Consider the following 25,182-nt stretch of genomic DNA (forward strand, 5'->3'; position numbering starts at 1 on the left):
GTTCTTCTGTAGTTCTGTCAGGTAAACATAATATCCTTCGTGAGTTCATATGCTCCCTCTGTTCTTCCTTCATGCCTGCTTTTTGCTCCTTGCTCTATCTTTCGTCTTCCCTTCGAACAACTTCAAAAGAGAAGCTACTGTTGTCAGCTGTGCCCATTTAATAGTAGTACAACTCCTGCTTCTGCTGCTGCTTTTTTGAAGCTGTGCTACAATCAAACAGCTGAGAAATGAACTGTCAGCAGAAAGTCAGCTTGAGGCTAGTGCACTCACTATGTACAAGAACTACAGAATTATAAAAAAGCATTTATGTTCCTGGCATTTTCATATTCTGTTAATATATTGATGTTAGTAATAGCTTGATAATTAAGGTTGCATTAAGTTTCTCACATTCATAAAGCAAAAATCCTCTATCTTTGTCAAAAGCGTTTTTTAAAATAGGAAGAAAATAGCAGTGATCTGCTTGTTTCAGGTGTATTTTACTAGAAAATAATTACATATGTTGATTTTTTTTAATTAGTCTACTTTCAGATCATTCGTTTTACAAACACACCTGATTTGACCAGGTGGTGATGAGGTTACATCTATTTCTCTGGCAGATAATTAGTAAATATTTAATTACAGTGAGAAATCTCAGACAAGATACTCTTGATATACAAATGGATTTGAATCAGAAAGTATGCATAAGAATAATATTTATGTCAGAATCTTAAGGGAAAATGTAAAAGGATTGAAACTTGGATATAGCTTTACTTAGTATACCAGCCAGTGAGGTTCAAAAAAGGAGATCTGTGCCTTCTCCACTTGTTCACATTCATGTGTGTTAAAATAAGGAGAGGTGAACACTTGAAAGTACCAATGCATTGTTGTAATACCTTTTACCAGTTAATGTAAATATATATAAGAAAAATAAAATATATATATATACAGCAAACAAGCCTATTTATGGGCTAACTGGTAGTCAGAATACGAGAATCAGTAACTGTGCTGGGCATGTCACTTTACTAAATTGCATCATATTGTTGTTGAAAAGCATTATCCTATTTAATACCTTTATTATCAAGGATTTTATCAATGGTTGGTTGAGAGTAACAAATACTAAGGACTAACTGTTGTTTGTAGAGGCTGCCAAAAAACAGGTTGTCTCTTAAAAACATAGGATGATTTATAGAAAATTACTACATATGTCAGAGGAATTGGTTTGCACACCATTTTTAATAGATTATAAACCATCATCTGCTCTAATGCAAAGACAAATGTATTTACCTTCTTAACGTTTCCCTAATTGTTTTCAGTATGTATTTAAGAAGCATACGAATGGTAACAGTCGATGGGCTAAAATTGTTTGGAGTTTTTGCAGTTATCTTATGTTTAAATTAGTGGCAGACTGTGAGGAGATTTCTTCTTAGATATGTCAGGAGCAAAAGGTTGAAAATATACACAATTATTACATTTGTGCCAATAAAGATTAGCCATCATTTGAGAAATATTTCTTTGTTGAATACAGTATGCATTCTTACAATTTTGTATTCTATTCCTTATTGATTTTACTTTTTTGCATGATTTAATTTCATCAGCATGTCAAAGAAAATTTTGATATTTAGCCACAAAGCAAAATAAATTGCAAGTGGTCATAAAACCCTGATATAGTTATAAAGTTTTACTTCATCATTTTCACTTTTAACAGAGTCAGCATAATGCTGTTCACAATCCCTTCAAGGAGAGATTGTTTAACTTCTACTATATATGGTATTCTATAACTTCTGACAATTGGATTTCAGATATCACAGCCCATGTTTATAGCACTCCTTAAGGACACAAGCTCCTTTTTCATAAGTTGTGCTCATAAATTATTTTCCTGTGCTCTCAGAAGCTCTGATCCCCAGATCTACCCATATTCTACTTATCCTCCTAAAGCTAAAGATGGGCCTTTCAAGCAATTCATTCACAGTCTATTTGTCTGTTATTTCAGCTGGCATTCTCAAGCAGAGCATTTCATAGTACCCTTCCTCTATGTCAAAATATGTTTTTTGCCTAATAAAGCTTCACCCTATAGCTTAATAGGAATTTAAATGTCTTCTCTAGGTAGGCAGCCATTTGAGGCCAGTGGCTGCTTGCTTGCCATCATACTGATGTACAAAAATAGCCCTCCAGCTTGCCATTTCCTATGAAAGAATGATTGCTGAGATCTGATTTCTTTGACCTGCTCCCCTCACATAATCTCCACTAAGGTCAAGATAAGGTACCCCTAATACCCAAAAAGATTTTTTACTCAGATGGTTCCTGATCTCTGTCTGTTCCCAGAACCTGTCTATTTTGCTTAAGACTCTTAAGACTGTTCCTATGAAGGCAACTTCCCACCATATACACTAGGTAGCATATGCTCCTTTACATTGCCAGGACAAAATTCTTCAGAGGGACACTCTGCCTTCTCATGTTCACTGTAGAAAGATTTAAAGGACCTTCCTTTTAAAGGATCTCATACCACCTAGCAGATAATAAGAAGATTGATATTAGTCACCTGTAAGTGTGACTTACAAGCACTCCCTAGACAAGTTCAAGAGGTAGCACTCACTGAGGTAATGCTACTGTTGGGGGAGCTTGGAGAACCTTCTTCCAGGTTTTCACTAGTGGACAATGTGAGCAGACAGAGTCACTGGGAGAAGAGAAATAAGGTATTAATCTGTAACTTCACTTCTTCAAGACATGTTGTCAGTATTTACATTCACAACCCTCCCCCACTTCATTCTCTCTAAATTCAATGTAACTTACAGTTTTACTTGTTGGTAGAAACTGGAAATGCCTGGAACAGCCTGTTCAGGGAGAAGATAAGGGAACAAATGATGCAAGGTGTGCATGTATCAGTTATGCTAGGGTTAAAAAGCTGTGACTTTTTAAAAAGTGATAGCACAATACATTTTGAAAGAGAATTATCAAACTTTTGTAGAAGGAAATCATGAAAGCCAAAGACATAAAATCCAGTCAAATGAAAGTAGCTTTGGATTTAATTAGGTATTTGGAATACAAAATATGTCTAAGCATAAAAGACTTTCAGTAGGTCATCGGGATTTGTAACAGACTGAAGAAACCCTGTGTTGACTAGAAAGCTGCTCCCAAGGAGAAAGTTTACGTTGTAAACTGTTTCTGCTAAGAACTATACAAAAGCAAATGGTCAGGCAGTTGCAAACATCTGTTGCTTCTCTCTGTCTGCTAAAATATATTATCTTTTTTCTTTCTGTTTTGTCCTGCAAATTAAAGTTGACAATTTTCTCTTCACAAATTAGTAGATTTTCCAGCAAGGAGCTGTCCCAAGTACACCCACATGCCTTATACCTGTCTGAATAAAAATGTTAAGGGATGTTCTAAGCAGTGGCCACCTTCAGCAGTTCCAGGCCTGGGAGTCCCTCCTGCACAGCTGCTGGAACCCAGCCCAGAGACACGCAGACATGTGCACACACGCAGGCAGACAGAACATGAGATGGCTGGCTACACAGGCTGCCATGGGCAAGGCACTGCCTTCAACAGCACCTGCCTAGAGGACTCACATAAAACATGACTGTAGAAAGCCAAGTCCTCTCCTCCTCTCTGGCTGGTAGAGATGGAAGTTCACTAGTGAAGGCACACACATGACACTTGCTAGACTCACAAGCACGTGCACATTCATGGATCCCCCAAGTACAAGCATGCCCCTCTGTGTCCATCCAATAGCCCTGCCCAGATCCCAGGCCTTCTTACCTACCCCACGGGTCTCCTACTCTCTGGTTCACAGACAGACACATGCACTCATACAGCCATCCCCCAGGCACTGCACACTTGGGGGTCCCCCAAATACCAGCATGGACCCTCTACCTATCTGATACCCATGCCTGGACCTGGGGCCTCCTACTCACAGGTATTACATCTCAAAGTTTGCTGACGAATATGCTCACCTACACTCAGAAGCTGGCACAAGGCACACAAGCTGGGACCTGTGGTCCCACTCCAGCCACTGGCACTGAGTCCATTGCTCACTTCACTCACGCCAGTCTCTCCCAGCGACTGGCAGCTGAGATCCTCACCCATACCAGTAGCTGGTACTGAGACCCTCGCTGGCTGCAGTTGCTGGCACCACAGGCGTGGGGGTGCCTGCACCCTTGGTCTGACTCCAGTTGCTCTCCCCTCAGGGTCCTCTCTCCTCCACTCAGGCCTCTCTCATCCATTAGTGGCACCTAGGCCTTGCAGCCCCCACCCCTCCCCCTACACACAAACACACTTATCCTGGTCTCTCCCAGTAGCTGTTTTTTGGGACACACCACATTACTAACCCAGTGGTTGGTGGCTGAGACCCCCCAGCTGCTCTAGTCCCTGGCACTGAGTCCCTGGAACTGGTTACATTAGCTGACACTACAGGCTGGAGTGTCTATACCCCCAGTCTGACTCCAGTAGCCAGCACCAAACCCATTCACACTGGTCCCCCAAGTAGCTGGCACTTAGTCCTCATAGCACTCTAACATGTGGGATAGGAGTGAGATTACACAGAGAGATAGTTCAGAGAAGATTTAATAAGAAGACAGGACAGACTGTGGTGGTCAGGTGCAGGACTCAGTCAGACAAGCATGCTGACCAGCCCTGTTTTACATGCAACCCCGCCCTTTTACACCCCCTCAGATCTGTTCCTACTTTCTTCCTCCCCAGTTCCCTTTTTGTACACATTGCCTCTTTGGTTTGTGCAGTTCCACCAACACAACCCTGCCCCTGTGTCACTGATCCCGAGGTTTGCACGCTTCTCAGTTGCAAAGTCCGGGTTGACACACTTCGAAGTGATGCCTGAAGTTTCTCAATAGCCCATCCATTAGCGTGACTGACAAGTTTGTTTTCTTGTCATTGTTTCTGTTACTTTTTGTCATGTCTGTGTTTTGCTTATTGCCTTCCCCTCTTCCTTATCATCCCATTTTGACAGGGTCCTCAATCAGATAATCTTACTAAAAATAGCATTCTGGCACTCGATATGCCCGTATCAGTTAGTGTAATCAACCAGGTTTGGTTCTTGTTACTATCTCCATTTGTTGGTCAGGTTTGTGCCTCTTCATGTTTTGGTTTTCCCCTTTTCCTTATCATCATTTGACAAGGTTGTTGATCAGATAACCTTAGGGAAGCAAATGCTCTGTCCTAACACATACCCTCATAAAAAGTTTATTTGTACAGTGTATGTGTTGTGTTTTTTTCCTTTTTTTTTTTTTAATCATCTCAGCTACAGACAGTGGATGGGAGATGTGCTCCAGGCAACCTAGAGAATTAGATACAGATATGATTTTGGAACTCAGAGTTCCAGGTTTTCAAAATTCGTGGTTCTGGAAGTTAAGAACAACATAGTAATCTTATGCTCATACTGCTGAACAAATATATGCAGTAAATTCCATTTCATGACCTAGCTACTGAGTCTTTTTTACTTCAGTTAAATACAGTAAAATATAGTGCAAAAAAACAGATTAACATTTTAACACTTTGTCTTAAAGGGGAATAAAAATCCTAAACAAGAACTGCATTACCTTTGATAAGAAGTAAATACAGTTCAATTCAAAGGGCAAATTCATTAAAAAAACCATCAAAGATAATTTGAAATTGAGATATCAGTTCTTTTTTTAGTAGACAAACCATGTGCCATCCATCATTTAAATAGAAACTTTTTGCTGTCATATTTACAATATCCTATTTAGTGGAAATGAACAGAAAGATTTTTTTAAAAAATATCGTTTTATTCTTAATTTGAACAGTGCAAGTTACACAGTATGTCTGGTGTTTTGTAGATAATTATTCTTCTCATCATTTGAAATGTATCATTAAGTGGGAAAGGTGAATTGTTCATAAACTTTACAGAGAAAAAGGGGGTGTTATCTTATAATTTTTGTTTTCTGTAATATGGTTGAAAGGCTGAACTAAATAGTAGATCATGATATTATTGAATTTTTGTGATTTGTTTTTTTATCGCCACCTTTGTCACCTTAATGATATTGCTGGATATAGAGAAAAGTTCACCTTCAATAAATGTAAAGATCTCCATAGGGTTTATGCAACTACAGTGGTATAAAAATAAATTTTGTCTTTTGGTTATTTTCTTTTACTTTGACCTGTTACCAGCTATTGATACAGCATTTAATTTTATTCTCACAGTTACTCAAGCAGAGTCCTGTATATGGATAGAAGACTCCTCAATGTCACATAGGCATTATGCCTGGCAATGGCATTCCAGTAGTGTGGAATATTTTTAGAAGGTCCTACACTTTCAGAAGTGTGACTGTCTCCATTTTTGTTTTCAAAGCTAGTGAAAGGAATTTTGGAGAACAGTTTCTTCACTTGTATCTTGTGGAAGGAAGACCAACAGTTCGATTCAGCTGTGGAAACTCTCAGAACATTCTGACTGTATCCGTCAATCAATCCATTAACAAGGGTGTACCCATCCCTATCACAATAAGGTAAGAATTTACCACTGTGTTACACTAAAGAGTTTTAGTCATATATATTGAGCAACAAAGTGAGACTTGACTTAACTTATTTTTTTACAATAAAAAGACAAGTCATATTGGAAAGCAAAATTGTATGCATATTTGGAAACTTTTTTCATAAGATAATGTCCTTGATTGAAAATACATTTTAGTTCACACAGATTGGTTCAGTCCTTTGGAGAACCTATGAATCATTCAAACTCCACACACTTTTACAGATACAGATGAAGTCAATTTGAGAACTGAAACGATTTAAACATAATGTTGGAGGTTACAAATGGGTAGCTCATAATCTATGCTTATTAATTTACACATTGAATAATTTACATTTGCCATCAGAATTCTAGTGCTAAATATAGGACTAATTTATTGTTTAATTTTAAGATGAAAAATTAAAAATTAGCATGCTAACAACATCTCGCAATGCAGTAAGCTGTGATATCCACATATGCAACTGTACTGTCAGCAGTATACAATGGAGGCTAACCAATACTGTCATTTTTCATCTAGTACAAAAAATAGTTCACAGAATGTCTAACTTATGATTTTGGAAAAGGTATTGGTATCATGCCCTCGTAATGGATTAACTCTTTATCACTCATGGGCTTTCATATGGGCAAGTTAGGATGGCAAGGTAAGAATGAAATAATATAGATATTGTGTAACATTTATATAAGTAACATTAAATTAATGGTAAAGTATTTAAGGTTTGCTTTAAAAATATTTTAGAAATAATTCTGATGACCATATAAAATTTCAGGTTACCCTGATCAAGGTATTATTTTATTTATTTCATAGTTAAAGTATCAGAGATAACTATAAGCATTTGTGATGTGAAGGAACTTAATGCACAAGTTATTAAATTAAAGGTAGCTTTAGCTGGGACCATTTTTGCTGTTAGAGGATGGTATATGAAGGAGACTGCAAAAGTTACCCTGAAACATGGACATCAGCGTTCCCAAGATTACCTTCTTACTACCAAAAAAGGAAAATAAAAACATCATCTCAAGGTTTTTGTATTTGCCTTCTGAACTGTTTGTGTATGATGTATATATTGCAAAATTCTAAAATGCTGCTCATGCCAAGAGGTTTGATGATCTCAGTACATAGAGTAGATTGGTATGGGAGAAGAAACTGTTTAGGCTTTTTTTGGTTAGATTTTATGCTCACCCCATAAGATTTACCATATTCTTTTAGAAATAAACATCTCAGAATATAAATATAAAACCTCAATATATGGAAAGGAGGATCTACCAATAAAGGATCTACCATTTAAGAAACTGTTTCATTTCCATGTTATATTTCTTCTCAGCCACAGGTCTGTATATTACTCTCATGCTCCATTTAAAACAGGTTTTTTTTCTTTTTATTCTATATTAGTATTGATGCCTACTATTAATGAAGCAAAGTCACATAGCATACATTCAAATGTAAATACTGTTAGCTTACAGTGTATTAATCTATTTTAGGTTTTTTGTACAAATTGTAAATGTATGTAAAATTTACAAAGAAAATTCTATCCCTGCCTGTCCCTAGGAGCCAACAGATAAAGAATTTTTTTTCTCTTAGAAGACACTTGACAGAAGCATACAGCTCAATACTAACAAACAATTCTAAGTTTGTTTTTAATCAGAGACTACTCTTGTGTGAGACATTGGTCAGCGAATTCTCTGCATTGTATTAGCTGTGGTAGCATTGTCTCTGCCTCATAAGATTAAGACATTAAAATGTTGTACAGATTTCAAAGCCTAATAATATCTTAGCAACAAATGCAGCTAAATGGCATTGAAAAGATTGATTCTAGTTATAGAGTTCAAGTTCACACTGAAAAATATATTCATTTCCCTCTTTTTTACCTTAAAATTAACACCGGTATATTTATGGCTTCATTCTCCATGTTGTTACACTAAAAAGTAATGTCAGTTCGATTTACACATTACCTTTGTTTACTGGAATTTATACTGCTATCTTTAAAACAGTGGCATACTAAATAACTTGCAAGGTGTGATTGTAGACTGTGACTGGCAGGGATTTACATGCACCTGAGTTTACGGGCTTGGCCTTCAAAATGACTAGTGATTATTCTTGTGGGTCCTTCTGAAATGTAGAGAGAGCAGTAAATCCTTCACCAAGCAGCAATAAAAATGTAATCCTTCAGCAATCATCCTTAACCTCTGCCAAAAAAAAAAAGCAAACTTGACAAGCCATTTGTGGCCCCCCAGGATCTTGTATCATAGGCTATAAAATATGAATCCATGGCACAACTGCTGATTTATGTTCTCTTAGTGACTGTTGAAGATAGATAACTCTATCTGTATGGTTTTACCTGCAAAATTAATGAGGTTTTTCCCCTGTAATGCAGGAAAAGAGACAGACTGGAATAAATAACTTAAACGTTTTCTTTCTAATTCCACCATATACAGGAAGCTAAGATATCCTCATAGTTTACAGCTCTTACTTTCTCTTAACTATATGATTAGTTTCCTTACACATGGCCATTTCTTTCAAACCTGATAAAGATCTAATGAGTTTTAAAAGTTCAGTTATTTTCTTTACAGTCTCTGTGAAACAACAGCTTTATAAAAAAAAAAAAACAAACCTTTGACTGTTTACTTTTTTTGCTTTGCCTGAGGAAACTAGAGACTTCTTCAATCCAGTTTTATTAACTGCTTCCATTTCTCATTATTTTATAATTATTTGATCAATGGTTTTGAAAACGTGCATTTGTTTGAGTTTAATTTTTTGTTATTTCATAATTGAGATAGTATAGAACTTTCAGTTAAAGCTTTGAGCACATACTTGAGATGTAGTTTGGATTGCTTTTTTGGATTTATTCTTTAAAATTATTCAAAGACCATTAGTTTGAACACATTTCATTCCATGTGCGGGTTCTGAAATCCATTTACCCGATGTAAACTTTGCTGTATGTTATTTGTGGTTAAAGTGATGTGACTGTCACTGGGGCCAGATGGTATTTCTTCAATTCAGTGGTCGAAGGAAAGTAACTATAACAAGCAAGAGTTTGAGATAATCAAGTCACCAAGATTATTTTTTCTTATTTTAGATAGTGGGATGGATTTTAGCTTACATTTCCTTAAAAAGTTTAGATTGTCTGTTATGGACAGTGGTGGGGGACGCCAGAATCTTTTCTGTTTGAAAGATTCTAGGCAAGCATTAAAATCTTGCCCGTATAGGTAGTGTCACTCCCTTCCATCTTATTTACCTGTAGAATTGTCAGAATTTTGTTCTGGAATTTAATGAACGTAGTGCCAGTCCCCACAGGGCTTTATTGTTGTATTATGTACATTAATATTTCATGTATCTTCCAAGTGAACATATTGAATCTAATTGTTTCCAGTTTTCTGTCACACTTTAATTAGTAGTATGGATGTAAGCATTTACTCATGGCTGAGAAGGGCACCTTTAGCTGTCCATAAAATCATTTCTTTGTTAAATAAATTATTTAGTTAATGTTGTTTGGCCAGTTCTAGCCTAGACCATGCAGTTTTTCAGAAGCTACTGAAATTTATTATTTTGTCTTCGTGCTTCAAAAGCAGATGGCATGTTCCGAACTGTGAAAGTCCTAAACATGTTTTTATAACTCCACATGGAAACTTTGGCAAGACATAATGTACTGAGTACAAACTGCATGATTACATTATCCATGTTTTTACCTACAATTCCACTTCCCACTTTTCCACAGAAGTAGCAGTTGTTTGAACTGAACTTGCAAAGTTTTTTTATTGCATGTGCATTCTGCAAACCTTTTTTTTTAAAAAGAATATGTAAATCACCATCCATATAATCTGTTGACTCATTCTGAGTCCTGGGGTTTACCTATTTCATTTCACCATTCCAGAGATATATATGTTTTCATATTACTGCATACATTTAAATCATCATTTATTAGTATTTGCAGGTGCTGGGTGCTGTGCGTAGTGTGCATGTCACATCCCTCCAGGGAAGGAGGGAGAGGTGACTCAGATTCACCAATCCTCTCAGTGTGAATTAAGGTGAAACAACACTCAAGGTCCATACACAATCATTACTTTTACTATGTATAATTGTAATTGCATCGACGGGCCCAACAATATTGCAAAAGTTACTTCTTAGCTTAAGTCTTGTGTTACCTAATTAATTCAAGTCTTGTGTTCCTTATTGGTCCCAAGCCTTGTGTTTCTTATTAAGAAAGGGTGAAAGAACAAAAGAAAGAGGCAAGGGGGGGCAGAGAGAGATCACCTGTCTGCCCCCCAGGATTTTTGCATCTTGCAAGTGTTTGAGACATTCCTCAGAAAGGCTCAAGGGATCTCCACCCCGTGCCCTTATCGAGCTTCGTCTCATGCAGGTTGTAAATTAGCACACGTGCTCAATAAAGGAGGAGGGCCAAGTTTTCTCAGTCCTGAATTGAGTCAGTGGACACGATCTCCCCCTGATGCCTTTACCTTTCCCCTAGTTACTACAGTTTTTGACTGACTTCACACTTTATCAGCCGGCTGAGGTGGAAGGTTCCCTTTTATCAGTCTCTCAGTCCTTCTCCAAGGTTATAGTCATAAAACAAATGCCTCCTTATCTCTCACCTCCCTCCTCCGACTGTTAAATTCTGTTTTGCAAAGCTCACGTTTCATACAGTTCTTTGTTCCAGGGGGTTGCAAGTCAGCCTTGGTGTTAAATTGCTTGTTCTTCCATATATTGGTCTTCTACAGTTCAAGTATTACCAAAAATTACATTAAATCAATAAAACAAAAAAGTACTAATTTTCTGACATTTTGCTATTGTTTCCAACATTACCAGTTACCTAGGAATACAGGAATTTTTTATTTGATGAATTGGAAACATCTGAGCAACTCTATGTAAAAGTTAGTGGCTTTGTATCTGAACAGGTATATAGTGTAGCCTATATTCATGATGTGTGGAAGACATTTTGCTGCCTTCAAATACTCTTAAGCTTCATACTTGAAATACTGAGTTCCAACATAATCGATTATGTGATGAATGAGAAATAGAAAGATGTTTTTGTAAGTAAATTGAGCCAACTTGATGCAATATCGCCATCATCTTATTACACCTTCCCTTTTCAAAATTCTTTGAAGTGAAAACAGTCTGTGAGAGATTTAAGAATTGTTATTCTATCATATGAATTTATAAATTGATAAAACATTTAGATGTGATTTTGAAATAGAATATCTTACATACTGTATATTTTAATATTAAATTTGAAGTCAGCACGTGAATCATACCCATGTGAATGTTGTGTTGCATAAAACTGGAAATGCTGTAGGTCATTAAGGAGGTTTAGTGAATTTTTATTTTAATATGAAATTACTTTTAGGACTGTATATACAACTACACATATTTATTGCATTTTCTATAGAAATCATGCTAACTCAGCATAAGTGTCAGTGGGACAAAACCTAAAAATGGCTTTCAAAGAGATGATTTTCCACTGAAGTTATCTGCAGTTGGTGACCATTTATCAGGCCTTGTAAAAACAGTAGTGGACTCAGTTCAGTTCAGTTTGTGATGTGTATGTATTTCATAAAATCATCATCGCATTTGCCACTGTGAGACAGGGGGGTTTGTGCAATGTATGCTTATATAATATTTACTCTCTTTGAAAACCTTATTCCCTGTTCCATAAATCAGCTGTTACAGTTTTACATAGGTAAATCACTGCATCTGTTACTCAGTTTCAAAAATAGTACCATAATACATGCATTACGTCAAACTAATGCATATAAGTTCTTGTATATGCAATTAAAATTGATCATTTGATAGAACATTAGAATCAACCAGTTAAATTATTCTGTGTGGCCTGCTAGCTGAAATAATCAAATAAGATAATGGATTCTTATAAAGACTATAGAAAAGATTACTTTCTGTTTTCATTTAAATTTCAGATTTTGTGTTTGAACAGAACATTCAGTGTGTTTAGAAACATATGTTACTTTCTGAAACAATTTTTTTGCTTTCATTCAGCACCAGTAATCTGTATTTCATCAGTGATCTGTGAAAGCCAACAAAGCAACTGCTATGGCTATTCCAGTTCATTAGCTACTGACTTGAAGAGCAGATGTTTGAATTCCTGTATGCTTCATACTCTGGCTTAGACTAGGACTTCTTGAATTAACTGACCTTACAGGAATATCTCAAGGACACAGAAACACAAAATCACATGATTTTTTAAGTTGGAAGGAACCTCTTGAGATCATCCTGTCCAACACACCTGCTTAAGCAGGGTCACATAGAGCACGTAGGGCCATGTCCAGTCAGTTTTTAAATATCTGAAGGAGGCTCCAGTGGCCTTTTGCTGAACTCACTCTGTAAGTCTGAACAGTCCTGTACTGGGGAGTCCAGAACTGGATACATCACTCCAGATGTGGTCTCACCAGTGCAGAAGAGAGGGCAAAATGTACCTCCTTTCACCTGAAGGACAGTCTTGAGAGTAGAGACTGAGATAAAGAAGGACTGAGTATCTCAGCCTTTTCCAGGTCCTTTGTCAGCAGATTGCCTTCCCCCTTCAGCAGTGAGCCCACATTTTCCTAAGTCTTCCTTTTGCTGCTTGATGTTCTTCTAGAATCCTTTCTTGTTGTCCTGCATGTCACTTGCCGTAGTCAAGTACAGGTCAGCCTTGGCTTTTCTAACTCTTTCCCTACAAGATCAGACAGCAACTCTATACTCCTCCTGGACCACCTGCCCATGTTTCCATGCCTTATGCACTTCCTTTTTTTATGTCTGAGTTCAATTAGAAGCTCCTTGTTTGGCTGTGCAGGCCTCCTAGCTGCATTTGCTTGATTTCCGACTTGTTTGGGTGGTCCCTTCTTGAGCTTGTAGGAGGTAATATCTGAATATCAACCAGGTCTCTTGGACCACTCTTCTCTCCATGGCCATATCTCATGGGTTTCTTCCAAGCAGATCCCTGAAGAGACCAAAGTCTGTTCTCGAACATCCACGGTTGTGCTCCTGCTTTTTGCTTTATTCCCTCCTCTTAGGATCTTGGCATCTACCATCTCATGGTCACTGCAGCCAAGGCTGCTTCTGACTTTTATGCCTCCAACTGGTTCTTCCTTGGTTGTAAGTATCAGGTCCAACAGAGCACCTGCACTTATTGCCTCCTTGATCACCTGTGCCATGAGATTGTCAATGCACACTAGAAATCTTCCAGATGGCTTGAGCCCTGGTCTGTTGTCCTTCCAGCAGATACTTGGGTGGTTAATAATTCTGATTCTAGTCTGAAAATTCTGCCAAGAGCTTTTGCATCTCTGTCTTAATTGGGTCATGACCAGATTGATTTCTTCATTCGATTATGAAATAACTGTAGATCCCACTGGATGTGGTGCTTTTTGTCTCCTCAACATGGGCAAAGCCTATACACACACTAAATAGTATTTCTGTGATAAATGCTTGCAGACTGCTCTCTTATTAGTTCCAAACAGTACATACTGACAAGAATTCTCTTCTTTCACCTTCGGTTTTTTTATGCACTTATCCTCAACATAGGTAATTCACTGAGCTTTTTATGGCAGCTGTGTGAAGGGGTGGGGTAAAAGTAACATGTGCTTTGACCATGATGTTTTTTTTCTTTTCCTTTGAACAATGTGATTTTTAAGAATGCAATTGTGATTTTATTTTGCATTTTATAATATCTAGCTGGGTAGATTTATTCTCATATGAAATTGAATTTCCATCATTAACTGATTTGGGATGGTTTATTCCAAAGTGGCTCACCACAGACCAGCTCATAGCATATGGAGTCACAATATTTTCATCTCCCCATTCATAGTATGTCATTCTACTTTTATCTCAGATAAAAAAGCTATATCACTGTAGAAGTGATATCTGCTGTGTTTTCTTATTTGTAATTTAGGGAGCTGCAGTAAATGTCATTTGAACACCTGCAAGGATGTGTAGTCCAGAAGCTAAAACAACTGATGGAAAACAGTGCATTAGAGAAGGTTTAACCACTTCTGTTGCTACGTATGAGTTTTCTTCATTCTCTTTCAAATACCTTCATATCAATATAAATTTTTTTTAAAAGTGAACTGTAGCAACAGTTCAGTAATACTGAGTAGCATTGTAGAGCATTGTCAGCTGCCTTTCCTGAAGTGGCAGGCATCCACGCTGCTTCTCACAGTTGTGAGGATCAGCACCCTCCATCATACTGAACTGGACTCTGAGATGGAATACTATGACCTACCTGAAGCCACAGAGGTAACATAAAAAAAGCAAAGTATATTTACTGTATTTCAAAAGCAAAGATATTGAAAAAATATGAGGCTGCTGATTGCTTATGTTATTCAAGAAAAAATCTAAGTTGTATTCACTCCATCTAACTTTACCTGCTTTCAAGTTAGGTATCTAGTCTAAATGAGTTTGTCTGTATAACTATGTGGATTTATGGCAAAAATAAAAATTCTTAGAGTACTCAGACTATTATTGCCTACCAGACCTTTTTGCCGTTCAGCTAAATGTTAGCAGCTTGTCTTTAGTTTACCTACCTCCATTGAAGTATAGAGGTCACTGTTTCAATGGTGAACATTCTGAACAAATAAAAGAATGGGCTTACAAAACAAAATATCTTTCTTTCTCACAGTCTTTTCCTCCATTGATGACCGTTTCTTTCTGCTTGCAATTACTGCAGCTTCAAATCTAAGTGACAATTCAAGGTTCTGATGTTGTGAGACTTAATGATAAAAGGAATACATTTTATAAATATCTTTAGTACCACAAAATATAATAGTGCAAACACTAACAAAGTTATTTAAATTTTAAACAAATTTCTCTTTCTTAAGCCCTGTTAGTATGGCGCAGCTTCCAATCTCTTGTTGAACACAGAATTTGAAAAATTAGATTCTGTTGGTAATTTTAGGTAATCAAATTTTATGTCAGATCTGGCATTCTGTTAAATTAAATTCTGTCTAGGGGCAAATGCTGACTTTTAACTCAAAAAAAAAGCACTCTGAACTTGAGCTTGAAATTGACATAGTAAATTCTTGTCTGCCCTTCGGTGTCCTGAAAAAAGAGGCCATAATTTAACCTCGATTCCTCAAGGTATCATCCACTAGAATTTAAATTTGTTGTTTGATAGAATCAGAGATGCTACAGATGACTGTATTCCCTATCAGAAACAAGGATAGCTCTTATTTTTACCAATATTATTATCTGTTTTAGGAATCATAGAATAATGGAATCACAGAATCTACGATTCTATATTATTATCTGTTTTAAGAATGTAACATACTTCATTTGTATTACTAATGCTGCTAGACGGTATTTATACGTCTAAGCATTTTCAACTTAGCATAATAAAACAAAATCAGGTAATACAAAAAAGTCATGGTAATTTTGGCAGTAGTTCATTTTGGATTCCATTTACCTGTGTAGGATGAACTAGGTCATCCTAAAAGAAGAGAAGACTGGTAAATCCTGTCTCATTTATAGACTTTCAGTGTAACAACATATCATTTGAAAGTCAGCACAAGAAATAAATTCTACCAATCCGTGGTTTTGTTTGCAAAAATATAGTATCCTAGGAATAGATTTATTTATAGTGTACTTATATACATATTATATCAAAGGAAGACTATTGTGAGCTCCTTTCTTCAAGCCTGTGACAACTGATGACCTTTGAGTTCAGTAAAGTTGTTCTACTTCGTAGACAACATTTATATTGAAAATAGAGATATATATTTTGTTTCTCAGTTTGCAATGTTATTTTCCTTGCCTGCAGGCATAAGTCTCATAAATATGTAAAATAATTAATCATTCACCACAAAGACTTGAAGATTTAAATTTTCACTAAATGTAAAAGAAATACAAAGAAATGTTTTATGATGGTGAGGGAAAAAAGTAATACTTCGGAAGCCACTTCTGTCTTGTCAGTGGCCATTTTGACATGAGTCAAGCTTTGTATTTCCTATACTGACTGTCCCAGTGAGAGTGCCTGTATAGCCTCATGTTAGAATGGAATTTTTTTTAATCTTTCCGGTGATTAAGGTGCATTCACAGCCAATATTTTCATTGCATTTCTGCCATTCTCTATCTCTAAACTAGAGGACCATACTCAAAAATAATAGTGAAGGTTGATATTCTCATTTTTGACCACTATTGTTATTATGTCCTTTTTTCCTAAGATAAGTCAAACATTTCAGTAATACCCCTCATACCCTGAATTTCATTGCTGTCAGTTATTTATTGTAAAGAAATACCAAGTGGTTTGAGACAGCATTTTCTTTATTATTTTTCCTGCTAGAATTGAAATGGTAAAAGGAATAGGACTAATGAGGGATTCTTACAAACTATGTCATATTCATGTGTTTAAACAAGATCAGATGTTTAATGCCCATGGTAATCTCTAATATATGTTCAGCATTTCATTGTTACGCATATTACAAATATGTTGGTAATTAGATAAGTGAATAGATTGTTAGCTTTTCATACTAAAACCTTCACAAAGCATAACTAAAGTATTGTATAATTCAGAGCATTCTAACATGTTCCTGTTTAGCAAGCCCTGTTATAAAATGTGACATAAATAATAGCTAGTGTAATTTTCAGAATCAAGAAAAATCAGAAAATCTCATTTTCCAAAGACAGCTCTAGGATTAATAATCACATTAAAGACACAGTTTCAATACACTGTTGATAATTGCAATAGTTATTTATTACTTTCTTAGTGGCTGATGTTGCTAATAGCAGTTTTTAGTTTATGTGATTTTACTGAAGCTCTATGTCACAATTCACTTGGTCTTCTAAAGACAACGAGCTGCGGATTCACTAGAATTAAGGTATACATTATAAAATATCATGAATGCACATTTCATTACCTTTTATTTTTAGTCTGGGCTCTGTGTTATGATTTTAAAATTCCAAGTTTCAGAGAATCTCTCTGTTTCTGCAAGGAAAATAGCAAGGTTAAATTTCTAATACTCTATGTAGCCCAATTCCTGTTTTCTGGATACATCTGCTTTGCCTTTCATCAATGTGACAGTGAAAGCATTTGTAAGTGTTCTTTTTATTATATCGTGGAAACTCTAAACTGCATTTAACCTAAGTTTCCAGAATTTTGCTAAGCTGTTTAGAACTCTCCCTTCATGTATTAAAGGAGACACTGCTTTATTGGTGCATACTGATCCTTTCAAGTGTGCCATAGTCCTTTTTTTTCCCTGTGTGCTGCACAAAGCATTGTATTCAAAGTACAGTTCATGTGATTGCTTACGCACTGCAGTTTCTCTAGATAGATAGTTTCTGCTCCATGATCTCATGTGATTCACTTTTTCGTCTTCTTGTGGCTGGTTGAGACTGCATGACAGGTTTCAAAATACTTGGCTGTTCCTCTGTTCCAGGGAAGAAGCAGGATGCAGAGCCCTTCTGATCTGCTTGGAAGGAAGAACAGGTCTTTCACATACATGATAGTAGAAAAGGATTTCAGTGCTACTGAAGAGATGCTAGATATTCTGCATGAAACAATGCAGATACCTGTGACTTGAAGGAAAAAGGAATCACTGAATTACTTTTTAGAGGGGGATAGAGGAGATCATAAACTATTAAAATTCAAGATAACCTGATATATTGAAACATATTTTTTCAATACTCAATATTTTCATAGTTTCAATATTTATTTACTTATTTCTAAAGTATATAGAATTCTGTAAAATTCAACAGCTGATTGTCTGTTTTAGCCAGTGCTTCACACAGAGGACTTTTCAGACAACTGTTTGGTTTCTGTTAGTTTGGTACAGCACGTGGAAATGTAGCAATAGAGTAGATTGCCAAATAGCTGATGAAGGTGCCATGTTGTCTTCTTCCTAAGAAGATAGATGATAGTAAATGTTTACACTGTTGAGTATTTGTGAGTTCCGAAGAGCTAAACCAAAAAAAAATATGTGAAAGCAAAGCAATTTTTAAAACTCTTTTCCTCAAGCCTGTTGTTGCTTAAGTGGAAGATCAATACAGAAATAAAATTGGTTCAGTGTGCTTGTAACAGCTCGCAATTCTCTACAGGTTTGCTTTAGCTGAAAGCAATAGGAAGTGCTATTTGCTCTGTGGACACTGAAAATTGGTAAAACTTAAAAACCGGTAGGCAGCTAGCCTTTGCATGAGTGTCCAAAAAAGGAGTGGTGGAGGGAGGGGGATGAAAATATATCTCCCAACAAGCCAGACTGGCTCTCTTTGATACGTCATGAGCACCAGTAATTGTAGAGGGCAGGTCTCCACAAACAAAAAAACTGGCAGTGAAGTTGTGCAGTCCAGACTACTGTGGGGTTAGCTGGATTCTTCCTCTGTGCTGAGGAGAAGGGAGCAGTTTTTATCTAGGTGATCAGCTCCTAGCTCAGCAGCAAACTTCCCAGGTGTTTTTTTAAAAGAGTTTGGTTAATGTTAGCTTGTTACTTAGTTTGATGGCTCTAAAGTGGGAGTAGTACTTACCTATCTCAGAAAGCTGTTCAAAAGATTAAATGTATTTAGAGATCTGGAAACACTCATATTACCGCAGTTCAGAGGGCAAGTTAAGTATTTAAATAGATTTTTAAAAATGGGGCATTGAGATCCTGGTGCATGATCTGTATTTTGTACTATGCTCAGTCCAGCCCTGTGACCCAAAATCATCACAGGACCTCAGGTATACTAACTTGGGATCTCTGTTTCCTAAGTTCATTGGGAATCTTTTTTTCATGGGGGATGAGGGAAGGAAGAAATAGCAAAGGTTATTCTGTGGTTTATTATTATTATTTTATTTTAATTGCTATATTTTTTTCCTAACTTCTCGCTTTCTAAATAAATTTCAGGGAGATACTTAATACATAGTTTGCACATATGCAGAGAAGAAGGAACAAAACAGGATATCAGACAGCTGATTGTTTCAAGAGTAGCCAGACTTAGGTCTAGTTTTACATATTGGCAGTAAGAAAATTTGGTGCTGCAAATTGAATCACTTGATTAAAGAGAGTATTGAGTAAAATTTACCCATACATTTGTTAAGTAGTCCTGCTTAGTAGTCAGGTTAGAGAAAGAGACATGTGAGCTGCATTTTTGTGAAAGTCTGAAAGAAACTTATTTAAGGAACAAAACTGAGGAAGTATTTTTCTCCCTTTGACTGAAGTACATCAATTGTGTGACAAATTCATATTCTGGAATGTAGTTAATTCAGGTGGGAAAAGCTTTTTGATTCATCTCCTCACCACCTTGACTGTCCTTATTGTCATTTGCTTGTCCTTTGAAGCACACATTGACCTGGCTTTTTATTAAACCATAAACCATCCATGGAACTTTCTTTGCTTGCTCACCATTGTGTGCCGCTTGCCTTTTGTCCCACTCTCTTTAGCTTTGTTGATCTATTTTCTATGTAGTTACTGATGCTACTGTTACATCTGTGATCACTTTCATCCAAAGATGCTTTGTCATTTGTGACCATTACTTGATCTTGTTCTTGACGTGGCTGGAAATACAGAATTAAACAAAAATGTACTTCACTGGAGGCTGATTGCAGATGGAAATTTAAGCTGTGGCTAAATGTAGCAGAAACTAGAGGGCAGACACCTTCGCCAGAAACAGGTTAGATGTGCAGATTTGTGCTAGCATTACATCATGCAGTTCAAAACAAATAAAGATATTTTAAAATAGCTAGGACTAGTTTTCAAAGGCATTGCTGTCATACTGGTACTGACAAGGTTGTACAATAAGACACTTAGGTTTTCAGCTCGTAAATTCACATCCACATTAAGTCAGTAGCTTAATCTGTTAGTGAAGTGCATGCAAAATTTATAGAAAGAAGGTGTACTGGGTGCAGGGGCCCAGGCGCTGGCAGCACTGGGGGGTGCAGGGAGGCCTCTGTGAGGAGCTGCCGGGGCTGCCCCGTGCTGGGCACGGCCAGCTCCAGCCCGCGCACCCCAGGGCACGGCTGAGCCCTGCAGCCGCGGTGGTGGTGCCTCTTTTGAAAAGTATTTAAGAAAGGGCCAAACAGCACATAGGCACAGTGAGGAGTGAGGGGGAAAGAGAAACAATCCTGTGAGCACCAAGGTCAGAGAAGAAGGAGGGGAGGAGGCACTAGTGCTGCAGCAGGTAGGTATTTCATGAAGGAAGTGTGGCCCGTGGAGAACCCACGCTGGAGCAGGGAAAAAGTGTGAGGAAGAAGGAGCAGCAGAGAGGACCTCTTACGGACTGACCACAACCCCCATTCCCCATCCCACTCCTGCACTGCTTGGGGTGGGGAGATACAGGAGTTGGGAATGGAGTAAACCTGAGCCTGGAAGAAAGGGGGTTAGAGAGAAGGAGTTTTAGTTTTTTCTTTGTTTCTCACCACCTGTATCTATTTAATTGGCAATAAATGAAATTAAATTTCCTCATGCCAAGTCCGTTTTGCCCATGATGGTAACTGGTAAGTGATCACCCTGTCCTTACCTCATCTCCGGAGCTTTGTCATCTTATTCCCCCACCCCTGCTGTCATGTTGAGGGGGGGAGTGAGAGAGCAGCTGGGTGGGCATCTGGCAGCTGGCCAGGGTCAACTCAGCACAGAAGGAACTGTGAAGTGATACAGAAAGTGATTTTTTCTATATTCCTTGCATACATAGTTGTGTGGGCAAAACTTTGTAATAAATATGTGACCTCTGGAATTTATTTAAATTATGACTAATGGTGCCTTCCGTTGGATAAGATTTTATTCTTCTGTTGTTTAGCAGAAGGTAAAGGTGAATTGTAGAATTCTTGTAGTCACATTATATGTATTAGCATGTACTGAACATAGAAAAGTAATTAATGTCTAGCACTATTGTCTTTCCAGAGGCATGAAAAACATCTGCTGCATTACAAGGTATTTCAGGATATAGAAGCTATTTTAACATAGTTTGCAAACAGGTTCTCTGGGTCTGTGGAAACGCTGTGCTTTGCTATGAATGACAAAACTATTTAAGACCAAATCTGCTTTTGAACGTACACTCCAAGTGAACTGTATTAAAAAGACATGTAATGTGGTGGTTTGGAGTACGTGAAAATAAAATTATTCCCCAGGCTGTGGACTGCCTTTCCTGGAGGCTTTGCTCAACTGCAATATCATATGTTTGCTGTATGTTCCCCCACTTGGGGAAATGGTGCCTATATAGCACCAGTTCACATCTGTGCCTTGGGATATATGTCCCTGTGTTTTTTCTTCTACAGCTTCTGTGTGGTTCACGGTGCTGGTCAGCCTTTTGCACTGATGGTGGATATGACTTCCTAGTGAATGGCTGGGCTTTACTGAGAACACCAGGAACTAGGGATCTATACATTGTTACAGAAATTGTTTTATCCCCCCTACAGTTCGCATTGCCTTGTCAGAGCTGCCAGCACCTAAGGGACTAGTAGTAATGAAAGATGTGAATGTAGGAGCTATAGTGTAGGATGCTGTGTTGCCACTAAATTCTCAGCAGCAGCTGCTCAAAACACCTTCAGAAAATACATTTTCTCTTGCATTTGAATACATTTTATGTAAATCTGATAGGTGGTTTGGCCCATGGGTTTTGTTCCCAGCACTGTCAAAAACAATCTTCTGCAACCTCTTTTGTTCACCCATCTGGAAAATAGCAGGATTATGCTCGCCTGCCTTCTGGGGGAGGGTGTAAGTTTTGCTCAATGGCAAATGTTGTGAAAAATACAAATCTAAACACCAGTTTGTGGCTGACATAAGACAAGGCATGATCTGACCATTTCTTTGCTTGGCTGAAGTAGATGAAAAGGACTCCTCCTGAACCAGCCAGAGAGGAAGGTGATTATTATTAAGATTGTGAGTTCTTCCTTCACCTTTAACAGAGGAGAAGCACATACAACTTTGTTTTAGTGTATTTATTTGGAACAAATACGTACTCCTATAATCTTTCTATAGAGTCTCTTTTACCCCAGATTTCTAACTGTATTTCATGTAGGTAATGAATCTGGCACCTCTATTGTACCACTTTGTAAATGGTGTTTCTTCACTTCCCATGTAGACCAGCATGTACACAAGCAGTTTTACTGAAAACATAAGGTGGAGATATGTAAGATAAAACAGGCTCACAGTGACATGAGAGGAGTTTGCTGGTTGCTTGATGCAGACAATAATCTCAGCAGCAGCCTATGCCAAATGCATATATGTGGTTTTCAATTTTAGAACTCAGTGCAGCGATGCACTGAAGTTCCCACAGCCAATGATGCCACATTGCTGGTCCTGCTAAATACCCAGTTCCTGCTCCAAAGGCTAGAAATGCTTTCTAAAGCCTATATTATTCCATCTGTTTCCTTGTTACCTCTTTAAGCCTCAAATTTAAGCCAGAAAATTTTGGGGTTGGTTTTTGGTTTGTGGGGTTTTTTTTCTAAAACACAGAGCACATAGTTAATAATAGGGAAATTCCCTGTTTAATAATAGAGAGAAGTGATAGGCATCACCATTTACTCAGTCTCTAATAAAAACTGCAAAATAATATTAGAATGCTAAAAAGTAATCCTACGGCATTCAGCTGTTCACACATTCCAACACACACAACATCCTTTCATACTGAATGGCAAATGGCTGTATATTATTGCATATACTACATTTCAGCATAAAGTATTTTGAGCCAATATAACATCTGCGACATTTTATTTTCTTGTGAGTTTTACACTGATCAACACCTTTCAGCTTTTGGAATTAATTGAAGTCCTCATTGTTCGGGAAGGTATTGTCAGTCTTAGTGGTCTTTTTGTTCATGTAGTACTAAATAGTGATTAAATGCAGAACATATATTTTTGCTCTCACTCAGAATTCTTTCTGCGAGTTTGTTGTTTGGGGTTTTTTTGTTTTGTGTTGTTTTTTTTTTTTTATAAACTACTCAAAATCTACTTTAAGAAGACAAGAAAGGATAAGATGTCATTTTTCTTAATTATGAGCAGGAAGACTGTTAAGTATGCCAGAGGTTGCACACTGAATACAGAAGACCAAAGGGCCAAAACATTTACAGCTACATTAGGTAGGAAATGAAGCAGCATGGAATTGTTCAGTTTAGATTCAAGCTAAGGTGCAAGAAGCTGATATATCTCACCTCACATTACACAAGTTCTTGAACTAAACATGAACTAACATTTTGCCACCTGCAACTTTCACGGCATAGTACTCCTGCATCTAGAGATTATGAAACAAATTAAATTGCCTAAAAACTGGGAAAATTGGAGATACATATTCTATACTTTTCAGATCTCATTACATAACTTCAAACAACAGAAAGACAAATATTCAGTGATTCTCTTCCTCCAAACTACATATTCAAACATTTGAGATCTTTTAGATGTCAGCAGCTGAGAGTATCCCTGCTCTTTTTAATCCCGGATAATTGAGGATGGTTTTCTATGGCTTCCAAAGAACTTCTATAAAACTAGTTGGTTTAAATCATCATCATGGATGGAGGACAAATAGATTCCAAAACACTGAATTAATCAAAGATGAGTATTAAAAACTTTGCCTAATAATCTTCTTACTCTCTCCTTTGCAGTTTTCCCTCTGAAAATAAGCATGCTGTCTGTTGATGTCATTGTAGGGTTGGTTTCTGATTCAAACCAAATAAGAGCTGTTTCTTCCCTACCTACCCAAACTGTTACATCAACATTCAGCAGTGACAATAGAAGACAAACACAGAACGAACTTTGCTCCACCAACCCTTCCTGAATGAGAAAAGGGTGATAAAAGGAAGACAGTGAAAAGCAAATAAAGCTAATTAATCATGCAGTAGATTTTCCATAATAGATTCCCCACACAACTTATTCTGCTTATCTAATTATATGCAGCACATACTACAGTTGCATCATCATCAGCATGCACCCAGCTGTTCATATGCCAGGCACAGGTGTTTGGGTTTATTTTTTTTCCTCCCTGACCAGACAGTAGCCTATTTTTGTTATTATTTTTTCAATTTGAAAAACAATCCAATAGCTGTTTACTGAAGGCAGTGGTAGGATTAGCTGTTCTAATCCTGCTCAGTGTATCTTCCTGCCCACTCTCCTCCTCTGGCTCGCAAACGAGAGGCAGATGTGTAATTGGGGAAGTTTTCCAGATTCATCATTAGGCAAAGCGCTTAATATTGACTGAAGACAGATAAATATTTACTGCTGCAATTTAATCAGTACAGTGGGTATGATCTTTAAAAGCAAGTTGCATTTGGATTGATTCTTTTTAATTTCTAGTAACTTCTATAGGAATGATTAATTAGTGAATATAATCATGACAGTCACAGAACTTGTACGGTATCCTGGGGTGCATTAAAAGGAGTGTGGCCAGCAGGTCAAGGGAGGTTATCCTCCCCCTCTGCTCTGCCCTAGCGAGACCACACCTGGAGTACTGCGTCCAGTTCTGGGCTCCCCAATTTAAGAAGGACATGTAACTTGCTTGAGCAAGTCCAGCGGAGAGCTACCAAGACGATCAGGGGACTGGAGCACCTTTCTTATGAGGAAAGGCTGAGACCTGGGTTTGTTTAGCCTGGAGAAGAGAAGACTGAGGGGGGATCTTATCAATGCTTACCAATATCTGAAGGGTGGCTGTCAAGAGGATGGGACCGGCCTCTTTTCAGTGGTGCCCAATGACAGGGACAATGGGCTCAAGTTGTAACACAGGAAGTTCCACCTTCATATGAGGAAAAACTTCTTTCCTGTGAGGGTGACAGAGCAGTGGCACAGGCTGCCCAGGGAGGGTGTGGAGTCTCCTTCCCTGCAGACATTCAAAGCCTGTTTGGA

At 37.5% G+C, this 25,182-nt stretch overlaps 1 protein-coding gene across 1 annotated transcript in view; it reads left to right on the forward strand.

The window, feature by feature from the left end:
- The window catches only part of EYS (eyes shut homolog), an 888,772-nt gene that overhangs the window by 703,696 nt on the left and 159,894 nt on the right, over positions 1–25,182 (forward strand). Inside the window, exon 33 of the mRNA XM_064448569.1 lies at positions 6,296–6,449. Within this exon, the coding sequence (XP_064304639.1) occupies positions 6,296–6,449 (154 nt within the window). The remainder of the gene's footprint in view (positions 1–6,295; positions 6,450–25,182) is intronic.

The sequence above is a fragment of the Phalacrocorax carbo genome, chromosome 3, assembly GCF_963921805.1.
Source record: "Phalacrocorax carbo chromosome 3, bPhaCar2.1, whole genome shotgun sequence".
In the NCBI taxonomy this organism is placed as follows: domain Eukaryota; kingdom Metazoa; phylum Chordata; class Aves; order Suliformes; family Phalacrocoracidae; genus Phalacrocorax; species Phalacrocorax carbo.